This window comes from Xiphophorus hellerii, chromosome 5, assembly GCF_003331165.1.
Source record: "Xiphophorus hellerii strain 12219 chromosome 5, Xiphophorus_hellerii-4.1, whole genome shotgun sequence".
NCBI lineage: Eukaryota > Metazoa > Chordata > Actinopteri > Cyprinodontiformes > Poeciliidae > Xiphophorus > Xiphophorus hellerii.
In genome coordinates this window covers 10,381,339-10,407,260 of record NC_045676.1, presented here as the reverse complement: position 1 = coordinate 10,407,260, position 25,922 = coordinate 10,381,339, and the positions used below count along the sequence as shown (strand labels likewise).

The 25,922-nt window shown below is 38.3% G+C and overlaps 1 protein-coding gene and 1 pseudogene across 2 annotated transcripts in view; both read left to right on the top strand.

Annotated features, from left to right (window-relative positions):
- The window catches only part of rhbdl3 (rhomboid, veinlet-like 3 (Drosophila)), a 55,611-nt gene extending 40,681 nt beyond the window's left edge, over nt 1-14,930 (top strand). For both annotated transcript variants that reach the window (XM_032562570.1, XM_032562569.1), the window contains 6 exons: nt 2,134-2,358; nt 3,373-3,521; nt 5,129-5,241; nt 11,213-11,313; nt 11,926-11,986; nt 12,718-14,930. In XM_032562570.1, coding sequence (XP_032418461.1) covers nt 2,134-2,358; nt 3,373-3,521; nt 5,129-5,241; nt 11,213-11,313; nt 11,926-11,986; nt 12,718-12,989 — 921 coding nt within the window. In that variant the 3' untranslated portion in view covers nt 12,990-14,930. The remainder of the gene's footprint in view (nt 1-2,133; nt 2,359-3,372; nt 3,522-5,128; nt 5,242-11,212; nt 11,314-11,925; nt 11,987-12,717) is intronic.
- Nucleotides 14,931-16,108: 1,178 nt separating this feature from the next.
- LOC116719835 (BUB3-interacting and GLEBS motif-containing protein ZNF207-like) lies at nt 16,109-23,791 on the top strand (annotated as a pseudogene).
- Nucleotides 23,792-25,922: the final 2,131 nt, after the last annotated feature.

Genomic DNA, 25,922 nt, shown 5'->3' with positions numbered 1-25,922 from the left:
TTCTCACAATGTGGAACATCTTGTATTGTTTAAACAACACTTTGGAACTTAAAGACATGTAAATATGTCCTTGTAGCCCTGTCCTGAGCAGTGAGCAGCCACAATGTACTTTTGTGCTAAGCCTTGCCTTACCACACACTAAGAGCTCCTGTTTTTCACCTGTGAATCTGGTGAATACAGCTGTTCCAAATAACTCAGGATAACTACGAGGCTTTACAGCGTGGATTATTTGGACTAACGTAGGACATTAAATTCTCCTAAAGACTCTCACAATGTGCAACGGGTGTGAATAAAGTTGTCCTCTTCTACATAAAACTCAAGTCAAACAGAAATAGTTTCCTGTTTTGTTGAAATCATATTTTGAAGCACATCGGCACATGTTGTCCAAGTTTTAAGACACATAAATCTAAAGCTGCCGGAGCAGGGTTATGGATTATTATGGATCAATTGAAACATAATTGAGGACCATATGGAGATCAGTGTTATGACCATTATTATTTCTCTTTGCTCTTATATTCATTTGTATTTTTCTTCAATTGTTTAAGAAGTTAGTTTCTCTCTTGGCTCTTGCCACATTGTGTTCTTTCAATCAATGTGACGATTGATTTATTGTGAATAGTCATTGTTAGCAAGGCTCGAGGTCCTGACCATAAATACAGCCAGCCTCCCACACTGACAGCTGAAATCCTGCTTAATATTCTCAGCATAATATCCTGCCTGTTGCTCTGTTGCTGACTTATTGTGAGCAGAAAGGAAGCAGATTTAATGCGGTTACCTGGAAGGTACATTTGGATTATGTGTAATTTTGCTGTTTGACTGAAAAGCATTTCAAAGTCCTCCGGGATAAAAGTGTTTATAAAACCTGACATAGATCTCTCTGAACTCCGCTTAATCTTTGGCTCTTTAATTCCTTGAATTATTTTATGATGGTTTTTAGTAATGGAAAGCCTTCAGGTGTTAGAAATGTGTTGCAAAATGGCTGATCAGTTTGATCAGGTTGTTCTTTGTTGACATTAATGCATGGCATATTCTTACTTTACATCAATGACAAGACTGTACAACAGTATTATTTTATTGTGGGATTTCTGAAAACAAGTGGATTAAAACAGGTTAAATAATGTATTTAAAATATTTGAATATGGGATAATAATTTGAGCTGCTGGACCTCTCACGGAAAAAAAAAAAAATTTCTAACTGTGAACTTATTCTTCAGTGGGGTTACATCTGTTTATGACTCTGATAAACTTAATTTAATTTTACAAACAAAAAATCTTAATACTGCTTCATCAGTTCCAAATTTGTAAATACCCGCATGTTTTTTGTCTGTGAAAAAAAATTAATATAAAATATCTACTGCTGTCAATTATGTAGTTTCACTGTGATCTAAATATTTGTAAAATAATTTAAAAAGCCAGTACACGCTTTAAGTAAATTTTTTCAGTCAAATGTTGTATCCAAGAATGACATCAGTATCAAGTCCAATATAAATAGTAGCTCTAGTTCCAGTAGATTACATTTGTTGTTAGGACTATAATATGTTTGCACCACATCCTGCCAGCTAACTCTAATTATTTGCTTCCCTCTACAGTCCATCCTATAGTAAATCATCTCGATACTTCAGCTTATAAATAGTTCATCTCTAACACCTTTACTGAATACCACAACAGAGAACCTGTATATTATAGGTTTAGTCTGTAATATATCAGGAAACTGAAATAAGTCAAACAAAACCAAGCCCTTGATGTGGCTGGAGCCACGAAAGAGAAACACATTCATCTGGGAGTGGTGTTAGCACATATGCTTTAGCACACTAATGTATTAGGTAACATAAAATGTGAACGTTTGAAAGATTAATGAATACATTGCTGTGATCAATGTTTTTAAAGTGAATTATACAGCTTCAGAGTGACACGATGTTGCCACACAAATCAATATGATGAGTTCAGAGACACAATGAAGTAGTGGGTATACTGGTGACTGGGTAATAGCGCAGCTTATGTGATAATAATGTCCGATGACGTCACTTAAAGTATCTTAATAATAAGCCTCTCTAATCTTTAACATCTCATTAACCTCTCTGCCCTTTCCAACAATCTCCTAATCCTCTCTACTTTTCTTCTTTCTCTTGGGCAGATGAGCAACAAGCGCTCCAACAGTTTCCGGAGGGCCATTCTGCAGGGCAGCAGGCAGCTGAAGGGCTGCAGTCTCAGAGATGAGGTGGGCTTGGGGCTGTCCCAGCGGCTGGTTCGCCATGTTGCCTATGAAACGTTGCCCCGGGAGGTTGACCGCAAGTGGTACTTTGACAGCTACACATACTGCCCCCCTCCTTGGTTCATCCTGGCTATCACCATCGCAGAGGTAAATTGGCTAAGAAGGAACTAAACCCCCCAATATGATTCAGACCTTGGCCAGATGCAGATTTCTTTAATTTTACAAATGTTTCATTTGACTGAAAGTAATATTAACATTTTGGAAATACCAGCGGAAAAATTGAAAAAGCTCTTCAGCAATTACAAGAGGATTATAAGTTTGATTGCTTTAAAGCAAATAAATATTAAGGTTTATGCTTCATTTAGACATTTTGTTCTCTTTTAATCTCGCTCTCATTTCCCGTATACAACAAACTTCTTCTTTCTTGTTAATCTAAGTCTACCAGGGTTAGGATTTAATGTAAAGTTAATGTGTTTTTACAGTTTAGCCCTTCTTTGGAGTAAGATTTTGATTAAACAAAATACCTTATGAGAGGATTAAGATTTGTTTTAAAATGCTGCTTGTGAATTTTTTGGAGCAAAGCAAAACTTTACTGCAAATCTGAAATTTTGAAGATTTCATTGAGCAATATGGTGCAAAAGGCCCATTGTATCCTCAACGATCCATGATTTGGGTGTGAACATAGTTTTTGACTGGACTCTATTAGTCATGCGCATCTCAAATCTGACTTTTTTCAAAAGTAGCAAAAATTGGGTAAAATAAAACCTCAAAAAGTCTTGTTTACAAATTGCAACTAGCCATGCAGGGTCGTAGGAAACATGTGGAAGGATGTGTTCTTTCAAATTTAACCAAAACGGAACTTTTTGACTTGGTCTATGGAGGCATAACTTACAGTCCCAATCACAATGAACACACAAGCCCCAAACATAGAGATGTAAGTATAATGCTGTTGGGGATACAGTATTTTTCCTAATCTGAAAGCAGAGAAGCAGACTCAATGGGAAGATGGAAGGTGGTAAATATAGGGCAATACTTAAGAAAAACCTTAAGGAGACATGAGACAATGGTGTCTTAAAATACCACAAAAAGCTATTCTATTTTCTTATTTATGCTTACGATAATTATGACTTTGATCCCCTTTGTTTCCCTGTGCTCTGTTAGGTCGCAGTGTTCATGTATTATGGAATCCAGTTGGATCGTTTGGTCCTGCAGGTATCCAGTCCGTCCTTCCTAAAAAGCCCCCTACCCTACCATCCCCAGCTCCGAACCCAAGCCTGGAGGTACTTCAGCTACGTCTTTATGCATACTGGGTAAGTCTAATCCGGTAACATTGTAAAATATTACAACATGACATTTATTTGTGATGATGTACTGCTGATATACAGCATGTTATACCCTGATAAACACATGAAACATTTTATGTGTTATCAATAACTAGATAAAATATCAAATTTATTTATCTGGTTGGGATGTCAGCCTTCATGAGCACACATTAGCACACATTTCTTTTCCACTTGCACCAGTGGTTATGGGTGCCTAAACCTTTGACCTGACATGTATTTGTTGTATATTTAAGAAACTGAGTCATATGAAATGTTATTGGTGAAAAATGCAATTTCCAAAACTGAAGTTTGTTTTTTTTGTGTGTGTTTTTTTTTAAAAAAGAGAGAACAAAATGTAATTGGGCAAAGCTGAGATGCAGCTGGTCATTGTCAACATGTGAGAAATTAAAATCAAATCAAGAACAAGGGTAAAATCCTCTTTTACTACAGCTAGTGTCATGGTAACAGAGAAGGGATTATCTTTGTGGTTTTATTGGCCTAACGTGTTTACACTTTGATAGTGCTACCATGAAAACTAATAATTCATAATGCAATAATCAGATAAATCTGGGGGGAGTGGATAGTGGTTTTCATCAGCTCAACTATGGCCATCCAGATTTAATTACTCCTAGGGGTAACATAGTCTTAGCCATAAAGAGAGATAATAAAATGGTAATTTACTGGGGATAGATGGTAGCTGGGGTGACAGTGGTGAACAGACAAGCTTAAAATTGCTGAATAGAAAAGAAAGATGTGATGATCTGTGATTTTTACAGGTTATTTTAAATTTATTTCTTCCTATTTTGTACTTGATGACGGCAACAGAATACATAAAAATACAATGGTTGACAATTTCTCAGTTTAATAGAGCAAATCAAGACAAGTTTGTTATAAGGCAAATGCAAAGTTTTCAATGTTTAAAGACTGGCATCTATTGTCTATTCAAACTAAAAATAAATAGAAAATTTCAAACTTCCAGGCCAACTAGAGTGGGTCTGGAAGGTTTATACGACAACAGATTTTTATGCATTTTGGTGCTAACCTATTCAGTGATTTAGAAGCTAACAAGATCCTGGAAATGTTCTTCAGATAGTAGAAGGCTGACTTTGTAATTGTCTTTATGTGTCTCTGAAGGTTCAGGTCAGAGTCTATCACTACACCCAGATTTCGGGGCTGATCACTAAGAAAGAGTTATGAAGAAAGAGTTATGGCACAGATTGATTTGTTCTATGCACATACTCATCACTGGAATGGGTTAGTGGTCACCTGGTGACATTGTAATGTAGAGTTGTGCATAATCTGTGTAGTTATGGTAATTAATCTTGTTATAATCCTAGATTATTTCACATGGATATTAAATAAGAGGGGTCCCAGGATGGAACCTTGGGGTGCCCCACAATAATATGTCATTGATGAGGGTAATTTTAGTACTGTGTTTAACATGAAAACCAGACTGAAAGATTGGAAGATTGGAGATTGGCCTGTAATTCTGCAACAGCAACTTGCCTAGATAATTATTTTTTAACAGTGGCTTCATAACTGCTATTAATGTGTGCGTGTGTGTGGGCGTCCGCGTGTGTGTATGTGCATTACAGGATTGAACATCTGAGCCTGAACATGGCCATGCAGCTGCTGGTGGGAGTGCCTCTTGAAATGGTCCATGGTGCCCTGAGGATCGGACTGATCTACGTGTGTGGTGCGCTGGCAGGTGGGGCCAATAGCTCTAATCTTCATCCTGAACACACTTTCCTGTTACGTCATCTGCTTGTTGTCTATGTTCATGCATTTTCACAACATATTAGAATCAGCCCTGTGTACAGGGCTGATACTAGTCGACAAGAAGTCTGTTCTTGTGTGACTTGAGGACAGATGGTTTTGTCTGTCTTCCCAGCAGATGTGATGAGATGTATTGGGTTTTCAGTCCCCCATCAAGAGGCCCGCAATATTCATTTATGACAGGGGACAACAAAAAGATGAAATTCAGTCAAAGAAACACTCTCAGTAATAATAAAATATAATCAGAGGGAAGAAAGAGAGGAGAGACAATTTTTTGTGGTAATAAATCAGAAAGGCTCGGAAGAGAGAGGCCATGATATTAAATATGGAAGATGAGAGGAAGTGTACGAGAGTTGGAAAATAATCAAAGTCAAGTGTATCCGATATGAAAGAAAAATCGATGGAGCTTTTGAAAACAAAATGTCAACACCCCACTTCTACTTCCCTGTAAACCTCAGACGGAAGCATTTCACTTTTCTTCTCCATTCAGCTGACTTAAAAGATCGTTGAGTGTGTGTGTGTTCTGTTTATATTTACCGAATCTGTAATGACTAAGTCCTCAGATCCTGCTGAGCTGTGTGTTAAAAGAGGAAAGAACAGATTTTTGCAAAGAGCTCACATTGAAACACTCATTACTTATTCTGTGTTTGTATTTCTGTGTTTCTCCATGAATCTATTTGTATGTGTGGCGTGTTGAAGGGTCACCGACGCAGACCCTCGGGATACCAGCCGAGGTGACCTTTAGTTTTAACCTCACTCTTAAAATGAGGAGGAAACTGAACTATAAATCACACATCGTCAATGCACACACTAAAACACACACACAGACATGTCTGCTGTTTTAATTAGATATTGACCACCAACAGAAGAGCAGATGCACAGAGTGGTCGAGTTGGCTGCACTGTTAGGGTTAGTGTCACATCGGACGGTTTGGGTAATTGCCAGTAAAGTTCTGCCAGAAATGCACAATTTCACAGCAAGTGGAAATTTGCACATCATTGTGCTCTCTCTATATAAATATTTATACTGTATGTAAAGATGTATGCGACTGCTTATTTTGATCAAACTCTGTTTCCAGCTCTTTGTTTCATATAGTATTAATATTCTTAGGAGTTTGATAATTGCAGTTTCATTTAAACACACAGGAGGTAGAGCGAAATGTGTATTGATGTTACATAATTAGGCTGTTCTGCTCATGGCACCTCAGGAAGGTAGATGGAGTTTCAGTAAATTAGTGTAATGTTGACACTTCATAACTTTGAATAAATGGGGTTTTATGGAGGCTCTGAAAGGCAAGCAGGTAAAAAAGACTCTAATTTTTCTAAGTACTTCTTACACTTTTTTCTGACATTGGAGGATTTGTCTTCCCAAAAAGAAAAACAGAACAACAAAATTAAGTCACGAAAAACTTTTCTTGCTTCCCTCAAATTTTATTATAATTCATGTAATATTTTTGTGACAGGAAAACTCAAAATAATGAATACTTGTGGTGTGAGAAGAGAAGACTAAATAGGTTTCAAAGGTTTTTTTTTTTGGGTTTTTTTTACAAATGAAAATCTGAACAGTGTGGTGTACCTTTGTAATTAAACCCCTTTTTCAATACAGAGTAAAACCATTCTTATCATCCTCTTGTTGTAGGTATTTAATAGAAATATTTGCTTGTGGTCAGCCAGACTGGATGAAGAGCAATTTTTAGGTTTTGTCTCAGATTCTTAATTTGATTTACTATGACTAGGCCAGTCAAATTCATAAATATGCTTTTATCTAAGTCATTGCACTATAGGTCTAACTTTAGTTTTTCAATTGTGGTCCTGCTAGAAGATGAACTTCCATCCCATCTCACATGCTTTTCAGCCTTTTTTTCTCCCTTTTCTTATTTTATAACCTAACTTTAAGGTTAACCTTGTTCCTGACCTGTTTGGTCTGTTCCTTTGTCTTCATGATGGTGTTTATTCTTTTGTGTTCTCTAAAAAATACCTCTGAGATATTTGAGATTTAATTACACAACAAATATATAACTTCTGAAGACATTGCTTGCTCTGGATTTTATTTAGCGGTATCATATTAAAGGAAGCTGAGATGAAATACATGCCACTTTTTTTTTAGATTATTATTTGTAAAACAACATAAACATGCACAACCATACACTAGTTTGTGTCTGCCAAACAAATAAAATACCATAAAATGACATATAAAAATAAATTGAATGGGTGTTAATTATTTCTTATATGACAGAGATCGTCATTGTAACTTTGCTGATTCATTTGTTTCATTTTTCAACTTCATAAAATATATTTGCTTCATTGTTAAACTTATGAAAGCCATGATTTTAAACTATAAACTGTTTGTCTGTAAATAAAGCAAAGTAGTTTAGCCTCAATCCATTTGTAAACAAAATTGGGCTCAGCTGGTACCTACAAGAGGTCAAAGTTTGGTTCAGAGATCAAGTAATGATCTAGAGAAAGGTCACTGACCTTTTACACACAATTCACACTCTGACATCATCCTGGAAGTAGTAGACATGAACATAAAATCTCAATATGTTCTCTTTGGGACTGCTGGTGTGAACACAGCTGCCTGTCCGTGTGATAATGTATTCACACAAAGCCAAAGAGTCAGCTACTGTGGGCACTGAGGAGGCTCTGATGAAGGCTGGATTTGTAAAACTCTGACTGAATAAAACCTAGCAGTGGATTTTGATCACTAGGAGTACTGCTGTACAATTTATTTAGAGAGAAACGCAGTGGTGGATTTAAATAATGTTAATATCAACTTCTTTTTGATATCTTTTAAAATAATGTAGACGATATATATATGGTATATACTGTATATATACAGTACAGACCAAAACTTTGGACACAACTGTGTGTCCAAACTTTTGGTCTGCACTGTATATATATATATATATATAAAAAAAACTTGGAGCATCCCTAATTGTAATCCATAGGGGGGGCCAGAAAATCTTTGGGAACCACTGGCTTAATTACTCAAACATCACATTAGCTTAACATACAGTATCCTGGCTCATCTGGAAGTTAGCCAAAGTCTCAAGACACAAATAAGATCCATCCATCCATCCATCCATCCATTTTCTGTTCACCCTTTGTCCCTAATGGGGTCGGGAGGGTTGCTGGTGCCCATCTCCAGCTACGTTCCAGGCGGGAGGCGGGGTACACCCTGGACAGGTCGCCAGTCTGTCGCAGGGCAACACAAAGACATACAGGACAAACAACCATTCGCACACACACACACCCCTAGGGAGAATTTAGATAGACCAATTAACCTAACAGTCATGTTTTTGGACTGTGGGAGGAAGCCGGAGTACCCGGAGAGAACCCACGCATGCACAGGGAGAACATGCAAACTCCATGCAGAAAGACCCTGGCCGGGAATCGAACCCAGGACCTTCTTGCTGCAAGGCAACAGTGCTACCAACTGCGCCACTGTGCAGCCACACAAATAAGAAAAGGGGTAAAATATGAAACTTACACTAATTACCTATTTGAAGTCATTGAAAGGAGGAGGTCAGGTAACATTGACCTATGAAATATAAACTCCAACTTCCTGCTTCTGGAGCTGCTTGCTCAGTGAAAAACTAAATAGGCAAGCAATATTTTGTGCTCGTCTTCTTAAAAACAAGGGAACACAGCAGGAAATGTGGCCAAAAGGTACAATACAATGAATGATGCAGCTAAATGTTGTTACACACAGAGCTGGACAGATTTATTGACAGTCTGTGATAAAAATGCCGTGTTATGAGACACTGTGTAAAAAGGGCTTAATTTAATCTGTCTTTGCAGCAGCATAATCTCACAATGATTTTTTTTTTAGGAAAGTCAAGCTTCAATTTGAGGACATTTATTCAGTGGGGGAAGAAAATCCCATTTTATAAAATAGCTGTTTTTAACAAAATATCCCTTTCCACTTTTATTATTATTATTCCTGTTTTTTTCTTGGGTTGGGGCTAGAGAGACATTTCTGACCATTCCTGTTTGCACAATTTCAGGAGTCTCTCACTCCATGCCATCTTAGCTACTCCCCTGCAAACTTTTGATGCATCCAACCAATAGACCAGTGTTTACATTTGTAATAGTAGGAAAGACTTATTTCTGGTGTCCTCCCCAAATAACCAGTTGGCATATAAATGTTATCTAATACTTGTTATGGGACCTTGGGTCCCACTCTTTTCTGCGGTTCTCTGACAGAACCTTTTCTTTCCTTATCGTCCTGCTCACTTTGCTTGGCAGTAGAGCAACTTGACAAGACACATCCTCCAGTTACATTTATTTGAAAAGGACTGAATGTTTTAATTTTGCATGGTGTAATGGGGAATATGTGTATACATAGGGTTGTTACTTAAAGAATATTAATATTAATAATATGTGTGGCATCGTAGATGAAAAGAGAAAAATGTGACATCACTCAACAATTGATTCTTCTGCTCCATTTTGTGTTGACCTAATGCTTGTTCAGTAATGTGCAGAATTTCAAGGCAAGCAGAGGAGGAAAACTTACAAACGGAATAAGAATGTGCTTCTAAACACAGTTAAGGATAAATTATCCCAATTGCTTTTTCTTTCTTTTCTTTTCTTTGCAGTTTTTTCTGTTTACTGTAACTTTTCAGTGCTTGATTGGATCTTTTATGCGTGTTATAAATGGGTATGAAGGAAAGCAGCAGCTCTCTTTAACTCTGGCACTCTGCAGGAGTTGCGCCAGTGTGAATTTATTTTTTCTTCGTTTTTATTTTTCTACATAACGTTGCACTTTGCACTGGTGCAGTAAGAGAAAGCTTCTGTTTGTCAGGACACAGTACGCCTACATTCCCTAGTTAGCTGCCTTCATTCCATTCAATGTTGACATATCCATTAGACTAGAGGCCAAAGCTTTGCAAATTATTCAGTTAGTCATACTTTCTGTCAGTATGACTTTCTGAACTGGGAGACCCTACAGTTGAGGTTGGCATTACAACGCCTACAGTTTTGTGAAAAAGGGCAAAATACTTGCTTTCACTTGATATTTTTATGTGTAGAGATACAAAGGAACATATGTGGTGTTCCCAACAATGTCTACAAATAAGGTTAATAAAATGTCAGCTTGAACAACAGATGACATTTGATGTGCAAGACCTTTAGATGGATGCAGACAAATTAAGTTTGCAAATCTTGATGGATAAAGTCAACTAAGTCATGGGGGAAAACTCAAGTTCACGCCAAGATTTGGTAGCTTGTAAAACCTGTTTTAGCCACAACAGTTATCACTTTCTGGACAAATTCTGGAGGATTTTTTTTTTTCCTTTCAAGATTTAGTTCATTGAGGATTGCTGGCAAGGCCTCAAGTCACAGCCACCACAATATCTTATGAGGGAATACACTTTCTTCAAACAAGACATACGTATTTAGACTTTTCATTATTGTACATTAACCTTATGATTTAACATGCTAACTGATGGTTGTGGATTCTTGATATTAGCTCAACTGCTTTTTTTGCTATTTCTTTGAGCATTCCCCATCTTGATTTGGGTAACCCTATCTAACCAACAATTGCTTCTCTTAGATCTTTGTTGATGCATTTCCTCATTGCCATTGTGTTTCTATTCACCTGTAAACACCAAAGCAGCAAATTGTCAAAGCTCTGGCTCCTATAGAGGAGATCATACTGGTAATCATTAGTTAATCAAGTGCATTTTCTACTTTCCTTCCTAAATCCAATGTGAACAGTAAGGAAATTCTTAGGTTTTCTTTAATAGTTGTACTTTTCACTTCATCTGACTTAACATTATTCTTTAAGGTCATCTAAATACAAGATGTTGCTTTCATTTTGAGAAAAAGGAAAGGATATCCTTGAGCATTTCTAATTTTAGCAGAAGCCCTTTGACAGATTTGTGCCCTTCATCTTCACTGCAGGGTCTCTGGCGGTGTCGGTCACTGACATGACGGCTCCAGTGGTTGGATCGTCGGGAGGAGTGTACGCCCTTGTCTCGGCACATTTGGCCAATGTTGTAATGGTGAGCTTTTGTGTTTGCATGCATGGGTGTGTCTATGAAGATATCACTCATATTCCGTCTAATCCTGAGAGGAGCCTGTTTGAAACCCCAGCAGGTGCTTCTCCACCTCCAAATACCTTACATTCTTCACTGTCAGTTTTTCCCTGTTCTTCAAAGGTCACACAAGTGTGCCGGTGTGTGCACATGCTTATGTGACAGAGTGTGAATAAAATCCCATCAATGCACTCTCCTGTCCTTTATTGTAACTCCCACCCATCTAATATAGGTAATCAAACACACTATTGTTGTTCCTCAAAGTGAACCTCTGTATCTTATTTTGCCCATCATGGATTCCAGCAGGTCCCTCTCATCATTTTCAAGGTGAGGATGGAGGTATTTGTCTTTATTCTCCATTCTGAAATCATATTATCTCTTACAGCAAGACCACAGAGGGTCAGAGTGTCTTGAACATTTTCATAATTGACCTGAATTAAAACAAGGGCCACATACTAATGTTGTTTTGATGCCATGATGTGTATTTGTGAGCATGTGTGTGAATTCCAGAAGTGCCATCGGCACTTTATGTGTTTTTTTCCCAATATTTGAATCCTCTCTTTCGTTCTGTTTTTCTAGAACTGGTCGGGAATGAAGTGTCAGTTTAAGTTATTCCGAATGGCCATGGCCCTGGTTTGCAGTAAGTTGGAAATAATCTGCCTCTCCTCCATGCTCACCTCTGATATGCTATTTTTTTTTTTACCACAGTTGTTCTTCTTCTTTGTTCCTGAGACCCATGCCTGCATATTGATACTGAAGGCAATACTGAACTGTTTTAACTACTGAATGACTAAAATTGTGCTGTCTCTTCCAAACTTTATCATAATTTTTAAAACGCTATAAATCTTAGAAGATCAACTAAATGATCGGATTTCTTATGCAGTCTGGAAAAGCATGGAGAAGTACAGAATTTATTTCAGTATTTTCTGCGTCTGGTAATTGTAAAGTATGGAAAAATCTTTCTGTTTCCTGAAATTATTCCTTTTAAGTGTCATTTTTAGTCCTTCCTTCCCTTTGTCTTTCTTCTCTTCCCTATGTTCCTTCATTCCTTACTTGTTCTTTCTTTTCTGTTTTTGTGTCTACACTTCCTTGTGTTAACAAGGCCGGTATTTGAAACAAGGCATCAATGTACCACATCTACCCATCCATCCATCCGTCCATCCAATCTGACTGAGATTGAACTTTATGCAAGAATATGTTTGTCTGCCATCTTTCCATACTTAAAAGTGATTCCTAAAGATGTAAAAAGAGCCAGATTAATCACGGAGACTGCATCTTCCATCTGATATTAAGAGATATAGGGGAGACTCATTTAAAACATATTTTTTGTATTGTCACATGCTGACATCTTGTCTCTTTCTGTGTTCACAGTGAGCGTAGAGTTTGGTCGGGCTGTGTGGCTGCGGTTCTACCCTCCAGCTTTCCCTCCGTGCCCCAACCCCAGCTTTGTAGCTCACCTGGGGGGAGTCCTGGTGGGTCTCACCCTAGGCGTGGTGGTCCTGCAGAACTACGAGCAACGGCTTCAGGAGCAGTCGCTGTTTTGGATATTTTTCTGCGTTTACACCTTGTTTGTGCTCTGTGCTGTGTTCTGGAACGTTTTTGCCTACAGCCTGCTCGATGTGCGAATACCCCCGGCACCATGAACCTGCTTCCAGGGGGCCAGCTGGCAGGATGTATCACCTCAGCATTCACGTTCAGAGTCTCACCTGTCGGTGATCTAAGACGTCCCACAGCCTACTAGTTTCACTAACCCTAGCCTTATCATTCAAGCCGAACTCCTCCTGCGCTTTGTCTGTGTCTGCTGGTGGCTTGTGGAACTCCATGATAAAACATCAGCAAAGAAGAAGCCTCGGATTTAACACTACAGCATTGCTTTTTACCTCTTCTGCCTATTTCTTCTCAATCCAACGGTGCCTTCTCATGAAGACATCACCTGCTGAAAGTATTTCTGCACATCTGCCTCTTGGTTGGAGTTAAAGCGACAACACCTTACAGTGTTACACCATTTTTGAGTCATAACAGTTTCTCGTAATCCTCTTTAAGTGAAAAAAATATGTTTACTCTTACAGAACGTTGGTGTTTCTCTGTCCATACAAGCATCAGGTGCATCACATAGCACAACAGTTAGCTTTTCAATGAAAACAGATTCTTTAAGCTACACATCAGTCACCTTTACAGGTTAAGAATTTAAGTTTTGAAGAGGGTGAGTTACTGTTAAGTATTGCCTTCAGAATCAATATATAGGCATGGGCCGACTAGGTATAATAAGGATCTCAAACTACTACATTTTTCCAACATGCCATGGTTTCAGTTTGAAGTCCATGAGGCCCCCCTACTACTAACCAATAGATATTATTTTTTTTAAGAAACATTGTTTTCTTCTGTTTTTGCAAAAAATCTCCATCTTCACAGTTTGTGGGATTTCAGTTCAAACAGCTGCACTGGCTTTGCTGCGCCAGCAGTTGACAATAGTCTTGACATTAACAATGTTGAACTTTACAAGAAGAAAATCCTAAATATGGCTAAAACAGAGCTAAGCTAGTCAAATGACTAATAATCTCATAGTGATTAAAAAACTGGAATAAACAGAGATAAGCTGATACATTTTTGTTTTAAATCTTTGTGTAAATGTCATGATATCAGTTTGCAGACTTCAAACTGTCTTACCAGGAGAAACACTTACTGGCCCATGCCTATAAAAACAACCGTGTCGAGCGCTTTTAAAAACCTCAGTCTCGTCTCCTTTCTGTGTACAGGGACTGTGTTTGTACTTATAAAAAACAAACAGAAGTGCCATTCTGACTTGAATCTTTCTGATGCCAAAACATTGCTGCAAGCACTGGCGAGAAGTGTGTCCCTAATGAGTGTTGCTAGGTTTTGTGACTAAGGAGTTTGTCAAATGTAAGAGAAAAACCTTTAGTGAAGAACATCCTCCTGGTACAAATAAATGCAGTGAAATTCTTTATCTTTCCTAACAAAGTGCTTCATTTATAGTAATTGTTGCAAAAAGTATAAATAAAACACAAAAGATAACTTTATTCATTCATGGTTGAGCCTCAGTGAATCATTTTCTCGTGAACATACATCCTTGACCTCAAGTCATTCAAGTTTAGGTTGTTTCATTTTCAGTTCAGAAGCCAGCTGGACAAAAAAAAATAAAATCAATATTTCCCTTTTAGTTCTTGTCTCAACTTGATTGGTTAATTGATTGGAGCTGAAATAGGAGGAAATCATCACCCAAAGCTTGAGGTCTCTAACTGTACTGTATTTTAAGACTCATGTTACACGCTTTAATGACTATTAATCTAATGAAGTCCAGATTAATGTTTTAACATGTTAGATTTTTTTATGTGGTGATACTGGTATGTTGCGTAATTGTTTGGACATCATATATGTTCGATATATTCTGTATGTATCCTATTTAAATGAAGGTTAATGATGGCCTGGGATTGTACATAATAAGGGCTACTACACCAAACAGAGTGAGGAGTAAAACTGCAGATAGTATTTTGATGTTGTGCATATTTTGTAGATTTGATATGTGCATAAAAGGGGTCCAATAAAATGTTTTATACAAATCTAAATATGATTTTAGTGTTTTCTTTTAGACATTTGTTTACTGTTGCAGTTTTTCCTCTGTGTAATTATTTCAAACATTATTCAGTAGTTAAGTTAAACTTGTAGAAATGCTCTGGTGTTCTAGAAGGCTTTTGAAGTATGATGGAAGATGAATCCAAGTTGTGCAAGAATGCAGATTTGTATGAAGAACAGCACACTGCAGATACTGTGCAGATGCTTAAAATGTATATTTTTAAAAAATTGCTCTGTTATGTATAAAAAGCAAGGGGAAAGCTAATTTTATCCACAAAAATCAAACTGCAGGAGTTGCTAAATTCAAATATGCATTTTGAATTACAAATAATGCTGAAAGAACACATATCACTCAACCTCAACTTTGTAACAGTCAAAACTGTATATAAACTTATGCAAAAATACAATTCAAAAACATAAGCTTGTCAAGGGACTGGGGAGGGGTGAAGACTTTTAAGATAAATGAAGAAGGTTATGACGCCATCCGGTGGTGAAAACGTAGCACTGCTTCGGTTACAGTGAAATGACCAACACTTCCTGTCATAATTACTTTAAATAAAACTTCACCCATTACAACCCCATTAAAGAAAGAGAGAAAAAATCAAATAACATTTGTAAGTTATTTGATTTGTATAAATATATTTTTAAATATTTCTACACCAGCATCTGTAAACATTAAATTTAATTCCTTTATTCTCACTTCCCCCACTGTTATTGTTTGGGATTTTATGGAAAATATAGTTGATAGGGCTAACAATGAAACGTATTTTTGGTAAATTTCTAAGAGCTTTTCGATGGTTAACGTAACCAGAAAGCTTACAGAATAGACACAAAACAGAATTATAAATCTGAAACGCCTTTCTTGCACAGATATCTAACAAACGGATGCTTCTTTTCTTATATTTATATTTTTGACGCTAAGTAGAAAATGTTATTAGTTACATTTGCTTATTTTCATCACTTGGGTTTTGTATTCATATTCTTGTTGTAGATATTTCCCTTGGCATTTTATTTTACCACCCTGGGTTTACACAACACTAATAACCATAATTTTCTATGGATTTCTTAATATTAAAGTAAACTAAACGCCCCTTTTTAAGCTGAGGGGCGTCTCCACAGATGTGATAAATCTTCGTTACGTCTGTGGGCGTCTCCTTTACTGACGTCAGTTTTACGTTTACGTGAGACCGCTGAGCACAACGCTTCCTACATCGGACCTCCATTTTTGTTCTTGTCACGGGATTACAGCATGCTCTTATCAAAGAGATAATAACATCGATTTCAGTGTTTTGTGACGTGCGGTTCAGTATTTCTACATAATGGGGCGAAAGAAGAAGAAGCAAATGAAGCCGTGGTGCTGGTATCCTTCTTTAAAGTGCGAAAAAAACGCTGCGGTACGCGGGCAGGCCACAGGCTACTTGTTAGCCTGACAAAGGAAGGCCTAAGGTAGCTTCTGTTAGCACTGTCAGCTAATGTTAGCGGGGCTAAAGGCTCAAAATCAGACAAAATGTTGGATCTATTCTTTTAGATCTGTTTAATATGATTAGAAAACCAAGCTTTGAGTGTTTCTACCTCATAAAATGTTGTTTTGCTTCATCTTTCATTGCTAATTTTGAAACAAGCTAGCCACGGATTAACATCCCGTGTGTCTGAATCTTTATGTAATCTTGTTACCAAACAAGTGCTGCTGTTTCGCTCTCAAGTAACGTCATCGGTTTGTCTGTGATTCTCAGTCGGTGATTAACAAAACACGGAAAACTCCTCAACTCTTACTTTAAGGTACTGTAATCGAGACTTTGACGATGAGAAAATTCTCATTCAGCATCAAAAGGCAAAACATTTTAAATGCCACATTTGCCACAAGAAGCTATATACCGGTCCCGGCTTGGCTATTCACTGCATGCAGGTACGAGTCTCTAATCGCAATTTCTTTGAATAAGTTGAACTGAATTGGAGGGGGCGGGTAGTCGAGTGAATGTTTGTACTTGCATGCCTTGCGGGCTCACTTACTTTGCATGTATTTCAGGTACACAAAGAGACGATTGACAGTGTACCGAACGCAATTCCAGGAAGGACAGACATCGAGTTGGAAATCTATGGCATGGAGGGAATTCCAGAGAAAGACATGCAGGAGAGAAGACGAACATTAGAACAGAAATCACAAGGTACCTTTTGCTGTTACAGATCAGAAGTGGAATTTGAAGAAATTGATAGGTTTTTTGTTTTTTTTTACACTTGTTTATAACAAGGAAAGGTAAACAAGTGCAGCATTTTTCCTTCTTGACTGTATGTTTACAGTTTGAAATCAGAGGTTTACATACATCGAATAAAAAAAAAAAGTGCATGTATCTTTCTTCTCACTGCCTGAACTTCTTTCACACAAAACCTCTTTTGTTTTAGGTTAATTAAAATTAATCGAAACTTTTCTTTTTCTGTTTTCAGAGAGTCAGAAGAAGAAGTCAAACAATCAGGATGACTCTGATGACGACGACGATGATGATGAGGCTGGACCGTCTGTCCAGCATGTAGCTGCTGTCCAGCCCCAGGCCGGGTACGTTGCACCAATGACCCAACCTGGAATGCCCCCTGTGGCTGGCGTACCTGGGATGCCTCCTGCAGGATATCAAGGCAAGGCAGAAACGATATTCTCTGTTAATTTCAAGTGTGCATCTGTTAAATTTAACATGTTTTATGCTTTTGTCTTAAATCAGATGTTTAAAATCATGTGTTGAGTGATTACTTATGTTGAATTATTTTTAAAAGAAGTAAATCTTTTGTTTTAGGAATGCCTCCGATGATGCCAGGTGTTCCTCCCATGATGCACGGCATGCCTCCTGCCATGCCTGGAATGCCACCAGCGTGAGCAATAACTCTGTGCTTTTTTTTTAGCTTTCTCTTTAACAGTTAGGTAAAGTAGTCTAGGCAATAATTTAGTATATAAAGCTTATCCAACTTGTTTACAGCATGATGCAGATGGGAGGGATGATGCCTCCCATGATGCCAGGGATGCCTGGAATTCCTCCAGGTCAGTTGTGAAAGCGGTTTTATAAATACATGATGTAGCTTAAAGTTAAATCTAGACCAGCGGCCTGCAACCTTTACAGCATAAAGAGTCATTTCTGCTCACAAACAGGCCAAGCCTTTTTTTCTGTAAGTTGTACTCCATCTTTATTTTGTTGTTGTTGTTGATGAAGTGATGTTTGTTATTTAGGAATCCCCCCTCACATGGCTCCAAGGCCGGGGATGCCCCACATCGCTCCGACCCCTGCAGCCGGACCAATCCCCAGCCGACCTGCAGCACCAGTGGTGCAGCCTGCTGTCACAAAGCCCCTCTTCCCCAGCGCAGCGCAGGTTGGAATCCTTCAACTTCTGGGGTGGGGGGTTTAAAACACCTTTCCTCTATTATCCCCCATTGCTCACCTTTCTAACACCTTTTGATTCATGTTTAGCTCCCACCAAAGTTGTATTTGATTTCTGGTTAGCTTTTGTTGACCTGCTACGTGCCAATCCTGTGATTTCCTTCCCACCACGCTGCAGATGGGCTCTGGTGTTAACAGCAGCACTACAGGCGTTTCCTCTCCACCTGCAGACCATCAGTCTGCCTCCTCCCAGCCTCCCTTTTCTAACATGCCCCAAGTACGCTCACAGACTTTGACCAGGCCTGTGGCAGCTGCATGTTGCATAATCACGTTGCCTGCTGCGTGTCGAACGAGGCTGTTTACTAACAGCATTAGCTTGAAGGCTACTTTTAACACAAACTGTGACCTTTATCGCTGCATGTGCTTTAAATTAACATGGAAATGGCATAGACATTTGACAAGTTATAGCTTTAACAGCATGGGCTATTAAAATAAGCATTATTGTGCTTTTAAGTTAGTTGTTTTGTCACAGTACAAGATTCAGAACTCTCATTCACTTAAAACATTCTGGACTTTTTTTATATTATGTTTACAGTTGATGTGAAGGGACAGAGCTCATTCTAAGCTAAATTTCTAGCACTGTTTTAAATGAACTACTCTAAATGCAGGGTTTATTCCATTAGGTTGAATTATTAGTTATCTTAGAACTGATCGATACGGCTTAAAAACAGATTTCTGATAATAATTTACATTTTTTTTGCATGCTTTTCTAAAAAAGAAATTATAAATGACTGAAAACATTTTCAAAAAGTGGAATTTATTGCAATCCTTTCTGTGAGTTGTATGGAGTATTAGCACCAGGCTACGATAATTTCTTAAGAGTCTTAAAATTACAAGAAAAGACATTTTAGTAAGAAAAAAGTAATTTTCTTAATTTTATAGTTGGAATTTTCATAAAATAACTAGATCTTTCTAACATTAACATTATAACTTTATTCTGATAACATTAAGACTTTATTCTTATATTATTTCAAGTGTAATCTTGTAGCATTATGACTTAATTTTTGTTAAAACAAAATCAGCCTGACCCCTACATTTTCTCGTGGAATTGATCTGAACTCATTGTCAAGATAAACAGAACCTGTTAAACAAAATGCCGTTTTTGGCTGCACTTAAATCTCTCTGAACTACCGAAACCCAAGGAGTGCATTGGTGCAAAAAAATTTCTGATTTTTCCAAAAGTTAAATCTTCAAAAGCCAAAAATTTGTTACAATCGATTTATCGCCCAGCCCTAAGTTATCCAAAGGCTGGTGCTGAATCCAGAAAAAAACCCATCCTGTTCGTCTTTTAACATATTGAGTCATTTTGCATGGTAGACTGGTCAAGAAAGCATAATTTTAAAATAATTTCCCAGTAAAATGATTTGTGTTGTCTTGTTACAGGCCCAGCAGAACCCTTCAGTCGCTGCAGCGTCAAACTCACTCAGCACTGCCACGTCCTCTGAGCCTCCCAAAGCAACTTTCCCCGCCTACACCCAGCCCTCTGTCTCCTCTTCCACTTCTTCTTCTTCTAATCCCTCTAGCAGCACTGTGGCTAAACCCCCGGCCACAGTGACCAGTAAGCCTGCCACCCTCACCACCACGAGTGCAACTAGTAAGTTGATCCACCCTGATGAGGATATCTCACTGGTAAGTCGCTTCAGCTTTCCGTTTTGCTCTTTTTCACAGTAAGTAATGACTGGTTTATATAGTATGCTTAGTGATATTGACTAGTAGCTACGTTTGATCAGGATGAAAACGTCAATCAATTTGGCTTGGATGCATACTGACAGCATGTTTTTATTTATTTTTTTTATGTAAAAGTGGGCCTTTAGGTTGGGTGGTAGAACTGAGTAGTTTTTCTTTTGTGGTTATGTTGAAGGATGATTCTGAACTTGAATATCCTCAGTGTGAATTCAGGGCTCGCCAACATTGGTACCCAATTCCTCAACCTTTGTGTGAGTGTCTCTTTGAGCTGAGCTGAAAGAGGCGTGCCACGGTTCCTGCAGTCTGAATGTCTGTGTTGTGTGTTTTTCTTCTGTAACCAGGAGGAGATGAAGGCTCAGTTGCCGCGTTACCAGCGTCTCATACCCAGGGGCTGGTCAGGCCCACGCTGCTGCTGCCCCTCCGGTGGCAGCTGGCATAATGCCCCCCTCAGCAGGGTTTGCCACCACAGCAGCCTGGCATGAGGCATCCCATGCATGGTAATTCAGAAACAAACCTTTATAAATGTTAAATTATCTTTTAGAAGTAAGCCTAAAAAAATTATAATTTAAAAATAGGTAGAATCACTGTGTTATAGTAGTAGAGTTAGGCAATACATGTATTTTATTGTTTGGTCTAATTTTTGGTTTTTGAAGAAAGTCAAGAAAGTTTCATTTTTGGTAAGTCGGATTATTTATTTTTTTAAACCAGTGTATATCAGAGTGATTCAAACACAGCCAAAAGCTGCCATCTTGTTTGGCAAACATGTCCTTACAGTTTGTAGTTATTTGGATTCAGATACATTTCATTACAAAATACAAGGGTCAGGCTAAGATTTTTTTTTTCTTTTGATTATGGGAATAGTCATGTGTGTAGAATAAAGTGTAATATTAGGAGAAAGGAGTGATAATTTCATGAAAACTACAAGAAAAATAAATTAAAATGAGGATGTTGAGTATCTTGTGAAGTTATGCTCTAGTATCAGTTTTATAAATAAGGAACTACTTATCTTTTAACACATCAGGTTACCAGTAGCAGGACGTTGAAATGATTGTGCAAACAGATGTCTATTTTGAAAGAGCCGCAGACTGATGTTGACTTATTTTAAGCTTGCTTTTTCTCACTAAAACTTTTTTTCTGGTACAATTGCACCTTTAATCTGCTGATATTGTAACTAGGGGTGGGATTCTATCGTATCATTGATAATTTATCTTGATAAATTATCAAAGGAATTATTATAAATTCCTATACTAAGATTTCTTAATATAGGAATTCTGATTTATCGTCGTCACGATAAATTCCAATTGATGTTTAAAACCCCCAAAACTGTCCATATTGTCAGGGGTATTTTATTATTTCTTTTTCCACTGTTGAATGATTAAATGCAGTTTAGTGACACAAATCACACTTCATTTTGTGACTGGTGTCCTATTCATATTACAAAGAATGTTTTTCCAAGTGTAGTATTAGTTTTTGTGTTGCAATGACTGCTGTGTCATGCACTCCCAGCCATACAGTTACCTTAATCAATCAATCAATCAATCAAATTTTATTTGTATAGCACATTTCAGCAGCAAGACATTTCAAAGTGCTTTACATCATTACAGACACAGAATCACAATGCAATATAGAATCAATCAGTAAGTCAAGTTACAATCAATAAATTTGTAATTGATTACATTTCAAATACAATTCTAAACAGGTGGGTTTTTAGTTGAGATTTAAAAGAAGTCAGTGTTTCAGCTGTTTTACAGTTTTCTGGAAGTTTGTTCCAAATTTGTGGTGCATAGATGCTGAAAAGCTGCTTCTCCTCGTTTGGTTCTGGTTCTGGGGATCCAGAGCAGTACCAGAACCGGAAGACCTGAGAGGTCCTGGAAGGTTGATACAACAACAGCAGATCTTTAATGTATTGTGGTGCTAAGCCGTTCAGTGATTTATAAACTAACAACAGTATTTTAAAGTCTATTCTTTGAGCTACAGGGAGCCAGTGGAGGGACTTTAAAATTGGTGTTATGTGCTCTATCTTCCTGGTTTTAGTGAGAAACGCGAGCAGCAGCGTTCTGGATCAGCTGCAGCTGTTTGATTGATTTGTTGGACAGACCTGTGAAGACGCTGTTGCAAATAATCAATACGACTGAAGATGAAACGCATGGATGAGTTTCTCTAGATCTGGCTGAGACATTAGTCCTTTAATCCTGGAAATGTTCTTCAGGTGATAGAAGGCCGACTTTGTAACTGTCTTTATGTGGCTCTGGAGGTTCAGGTCAGAGGTCCATCACTACTCCCAGGTTTCGGGCCTGATCGCTGGTTTTCAGTTGTAATAACTGAAGCTGTGCATTGACTCTAGATCGTTCCTCTTTAGGTCCAAAAATAATAACTTCAGTTTTGTTTCTGTTCAGCTGGAGAAAGTTTTGGCACATCCACACATTTATCTGTTCTAAGCATCTGTTCAGTGATTGGATGGGCTCTGAGTCACCTGGTGACATCGTAATGTAGAGCTGTGGTGTCATCTGCATAGTTATGGTAGCTAATATTATTTCCTGTTATAACCTGAGCTAGTGGGAGCATATAATATTGAATAAAAGGGGTCCTAGGATGGAACCTTGGGGTACCCCACATGTGACCTTTGACCTCTTTGATGAAAAGTTTTCAATTGAAACAAAGAAATCCCTGTTCTTTATGTAGGATTCAAACCAGTTAAGCACTGGACCGGAGAGTCCGACCCAACTCTCCAGTCGATTCAGTAATATGTCGTGGTCAACAGTGTCAAAAGCTGCACTGAGGTCCAACAGAACCAGCACTGTGGTTCTGCCACAGTCCGTATTTATATGGATGTCATTGAACACTTTTACAGGGGCGGTCTCCGTGCTGTGGTGAGCACGAAAACCAGACTGGAAGGAGTCAAAGAGGTTGGTTATAGTTAGGAAGCTAGTTAATTGTTTACACACAGCTTTTTCAATAACTTTGCTGATGAATGGGAGGTTGGAGATCGGCCTGTAATTCTGCATTAGCGATTTGTCCAGATTGTTCTTTTTTATAAGTGGTTTGATTACTGCTGTTTTCAAAGCCTGGGGGAAAACGCCTGATGAGAGCGATGAGTTTACTATCTGGATCAGATCAGCAGCAATAACAGGCAGGACTTTCTTAAAGAAATACTTAAGGAGAAGTAATAAATAGATCTTGTCACTTTTACAGTTATCACACTATTACTACAGCATAATGTGATCAAACTTTTAAGTCCATACTGCCTACCCTGTAATTATGACTACCTTCTCATAATTAGAACATTTTCGTAGCCTGGCCTTAATGCTCACCTGTACAAATCACAGAAGGGATGATTGAAATACAAAACCACTTTTTGAAAATAATTTGTCATTTGTAGTTCAATTTTAGAAAAGGAAGTGAAAAAGAAAAAATATCTTAATGTATGGAAAAGAAATCTGATATTTTATTCTTAAACCGTATTACCCTGTCTACCTTTATGACTCAATATAAACTGTTAATCTCTGACTGAGTTGGACCTAAATACCTACCACCTGTTGATTCTCTGAGGACTGAAGCTGTTGCTCTCCGTTGCAGGTCAGTACGGTGCTCCTCCTCAGGGCATGCCTGGCTACATGCCTGGAGGGATGCCTCCATATGGGCAAGGCCCTCCCATGGGGTATGAGGCCGCCTGTCATGTCTCCAGCCGGACGCTACTAAAGCAAAGCACCCACCACATTAGGCTGCACTGTTAGGGTTAGTGTCACATCGGACGGTTTGGGTAATTGGCAGTAAAGTTCCGCCAGAAATGCACAATTTCACAACAAGTGGAAATTTGCACATCATTGTGCTCTCTCTATATAAATATTATACTGTGTGTAAAGATGTATGCGACTGCTTATTTTGATCAAACTCTGCTTCCAGCTCTTTGTTTCATATAGTATTAATATTCTTAGGAGTTTGATAATTGCAGTTTCATTTAAACACACAGGAGGTAGAGCGAAATGTGGTATTGATGTTACATAATTAGGCTGTTCTGTTCATGGCACCTCAGGAAGGTAGATGGAGTTTCAGTAAATTAGTGTAATGTTTGACACTTCATAACTTTGAATAAATGGAGGCTCTGAAAGGCAAGCAGGTAAAAAAGACTCTAATTTTTCTAAGTACTTCTTACACTTTTTTCTGACATTGGAGGATTTGTCTTCCCAAAAAGAAAAACAGAACAACAAATTAAGTCACGAAAAACTTTTCTTGCTTCCCTCAAATTTTATTATAATTCATGTAATATTTTTGTGACAGGAAAACTCAAAATAATGAATACTTGTGGTGTGAGAAGAGAAGACTAAATAGGTTTCAAAGGTTTTTGTTTTACAAATGAAAATCTGAACAGTGTGGTGTACCTTTGTAATTAAACCCCTTTTCAATACAGAGTAAAACCATTCTTATCCTCTTGTTGTAGGTGTTTAATAGAAATATTTGCTTGTGGTCAGCCAGACTGGATGAAGAGCAATTTTTAGGTTTTGTCTCAGATTCTTAATTTGATTTACTATGACTAGGCCAGTCAAATTCATAAATATGCTTTTATCTAAGTCATTGCAGTATAGGTCTATGTTTACGGCCCGGCTCGGATGGCCGCAACAAAAAGTAGGGAGGACACGGCAACCCAACGGTTTTTAACCCCTTGCGAGGCATTTATTAAAAAAAAACACAAGGTGTCAGCGCCGCCTCTGAGTCCGGATCTTGTCTGCTTCTGTTGTCAGCCAGCCACACACACCGATTAATGGAACGGCGCTCCTTATATACCATCCAGGTCTGGGAGGCACCTCCCACAATCAAGGACCTAATGGAAAAGCAGCCTGCACTATACAGCACACACATAGGACAGCACCGCAGGGCCGTCACACCCCCCGCCCATAAAAAAAGCAGGTTCCTATATGGAACCCTGCGCCAACCTAAATTCACCACAAGTGCAACGCAAACCCAGCCACCATTAACATGTTGCTCTTTCCCACATATTATACTTAGCCAAGTTGATGTTTAATGTACAGGTTCTTTCCTCAGTTCACTCTCCAGACCAGCAACTGGTGCACTCAGAAGCTCTTTAACAAAAAAAGGGAACAGGAAAAAAACAGGCACAAAAAGCAAACATGCTACAAAAGTGGAGCGCGTGATAACGCATCGGCCATGACATTGTCTTTTCCTTTAATGTAATGAATATCCAGGTTGTAGGACTGCAGGAACAATGACCAGCGAATCAAACGCTGATTTGGACATTTCAATGATGACAGGAACGTCAGCGGATTATGATTTGTAAACACCACGATGTTAGCGCCACCACTTAAATAAACATCAAAATGTTTCAGGGCTAAGATCAAAGCAAACGTCTCCTTCTCAATCACAGAGTAGTTCAACTGATGCTTATTGAACTTTTTTGAAAAATAAGTCACCTGCCAATACCCTGCCAATACCCAGGTCATCAGTCTGTGTAAGGACAGCTCCAGCACCCACGTGACTGGCGTCCACGTAGAGCTGGAAAGGATGTTTAAGACGAGGTGCAGCCAATACAGGAGCAGCACAGAGGAGCCTTTTCACCTGCTCAAAAGCCTGTTGACAAAGGGCAGACCACTCAAACTTTACGTCTTTGCGCAGCAAATTTGTCAGCGGCACCACCACAGATGAGAAGTTCCGACAAAAACATCTGTAATATCCCACCAGCCCAAGAAAACGCATTAGCTCCGTCTTTGTAGCAGGAACAGGAAACTGCTCTGCCGCTTGAACCTTAAAGGGGTCCAATAAATGTTTTATACAAATCTAAATATGATTTTAGTGTTTTCTTTTAGACATTTGTTTACTGTTGCAGTTTTTCCTCTGTGTAATTATTTCAAACATTATTCAGTAGTT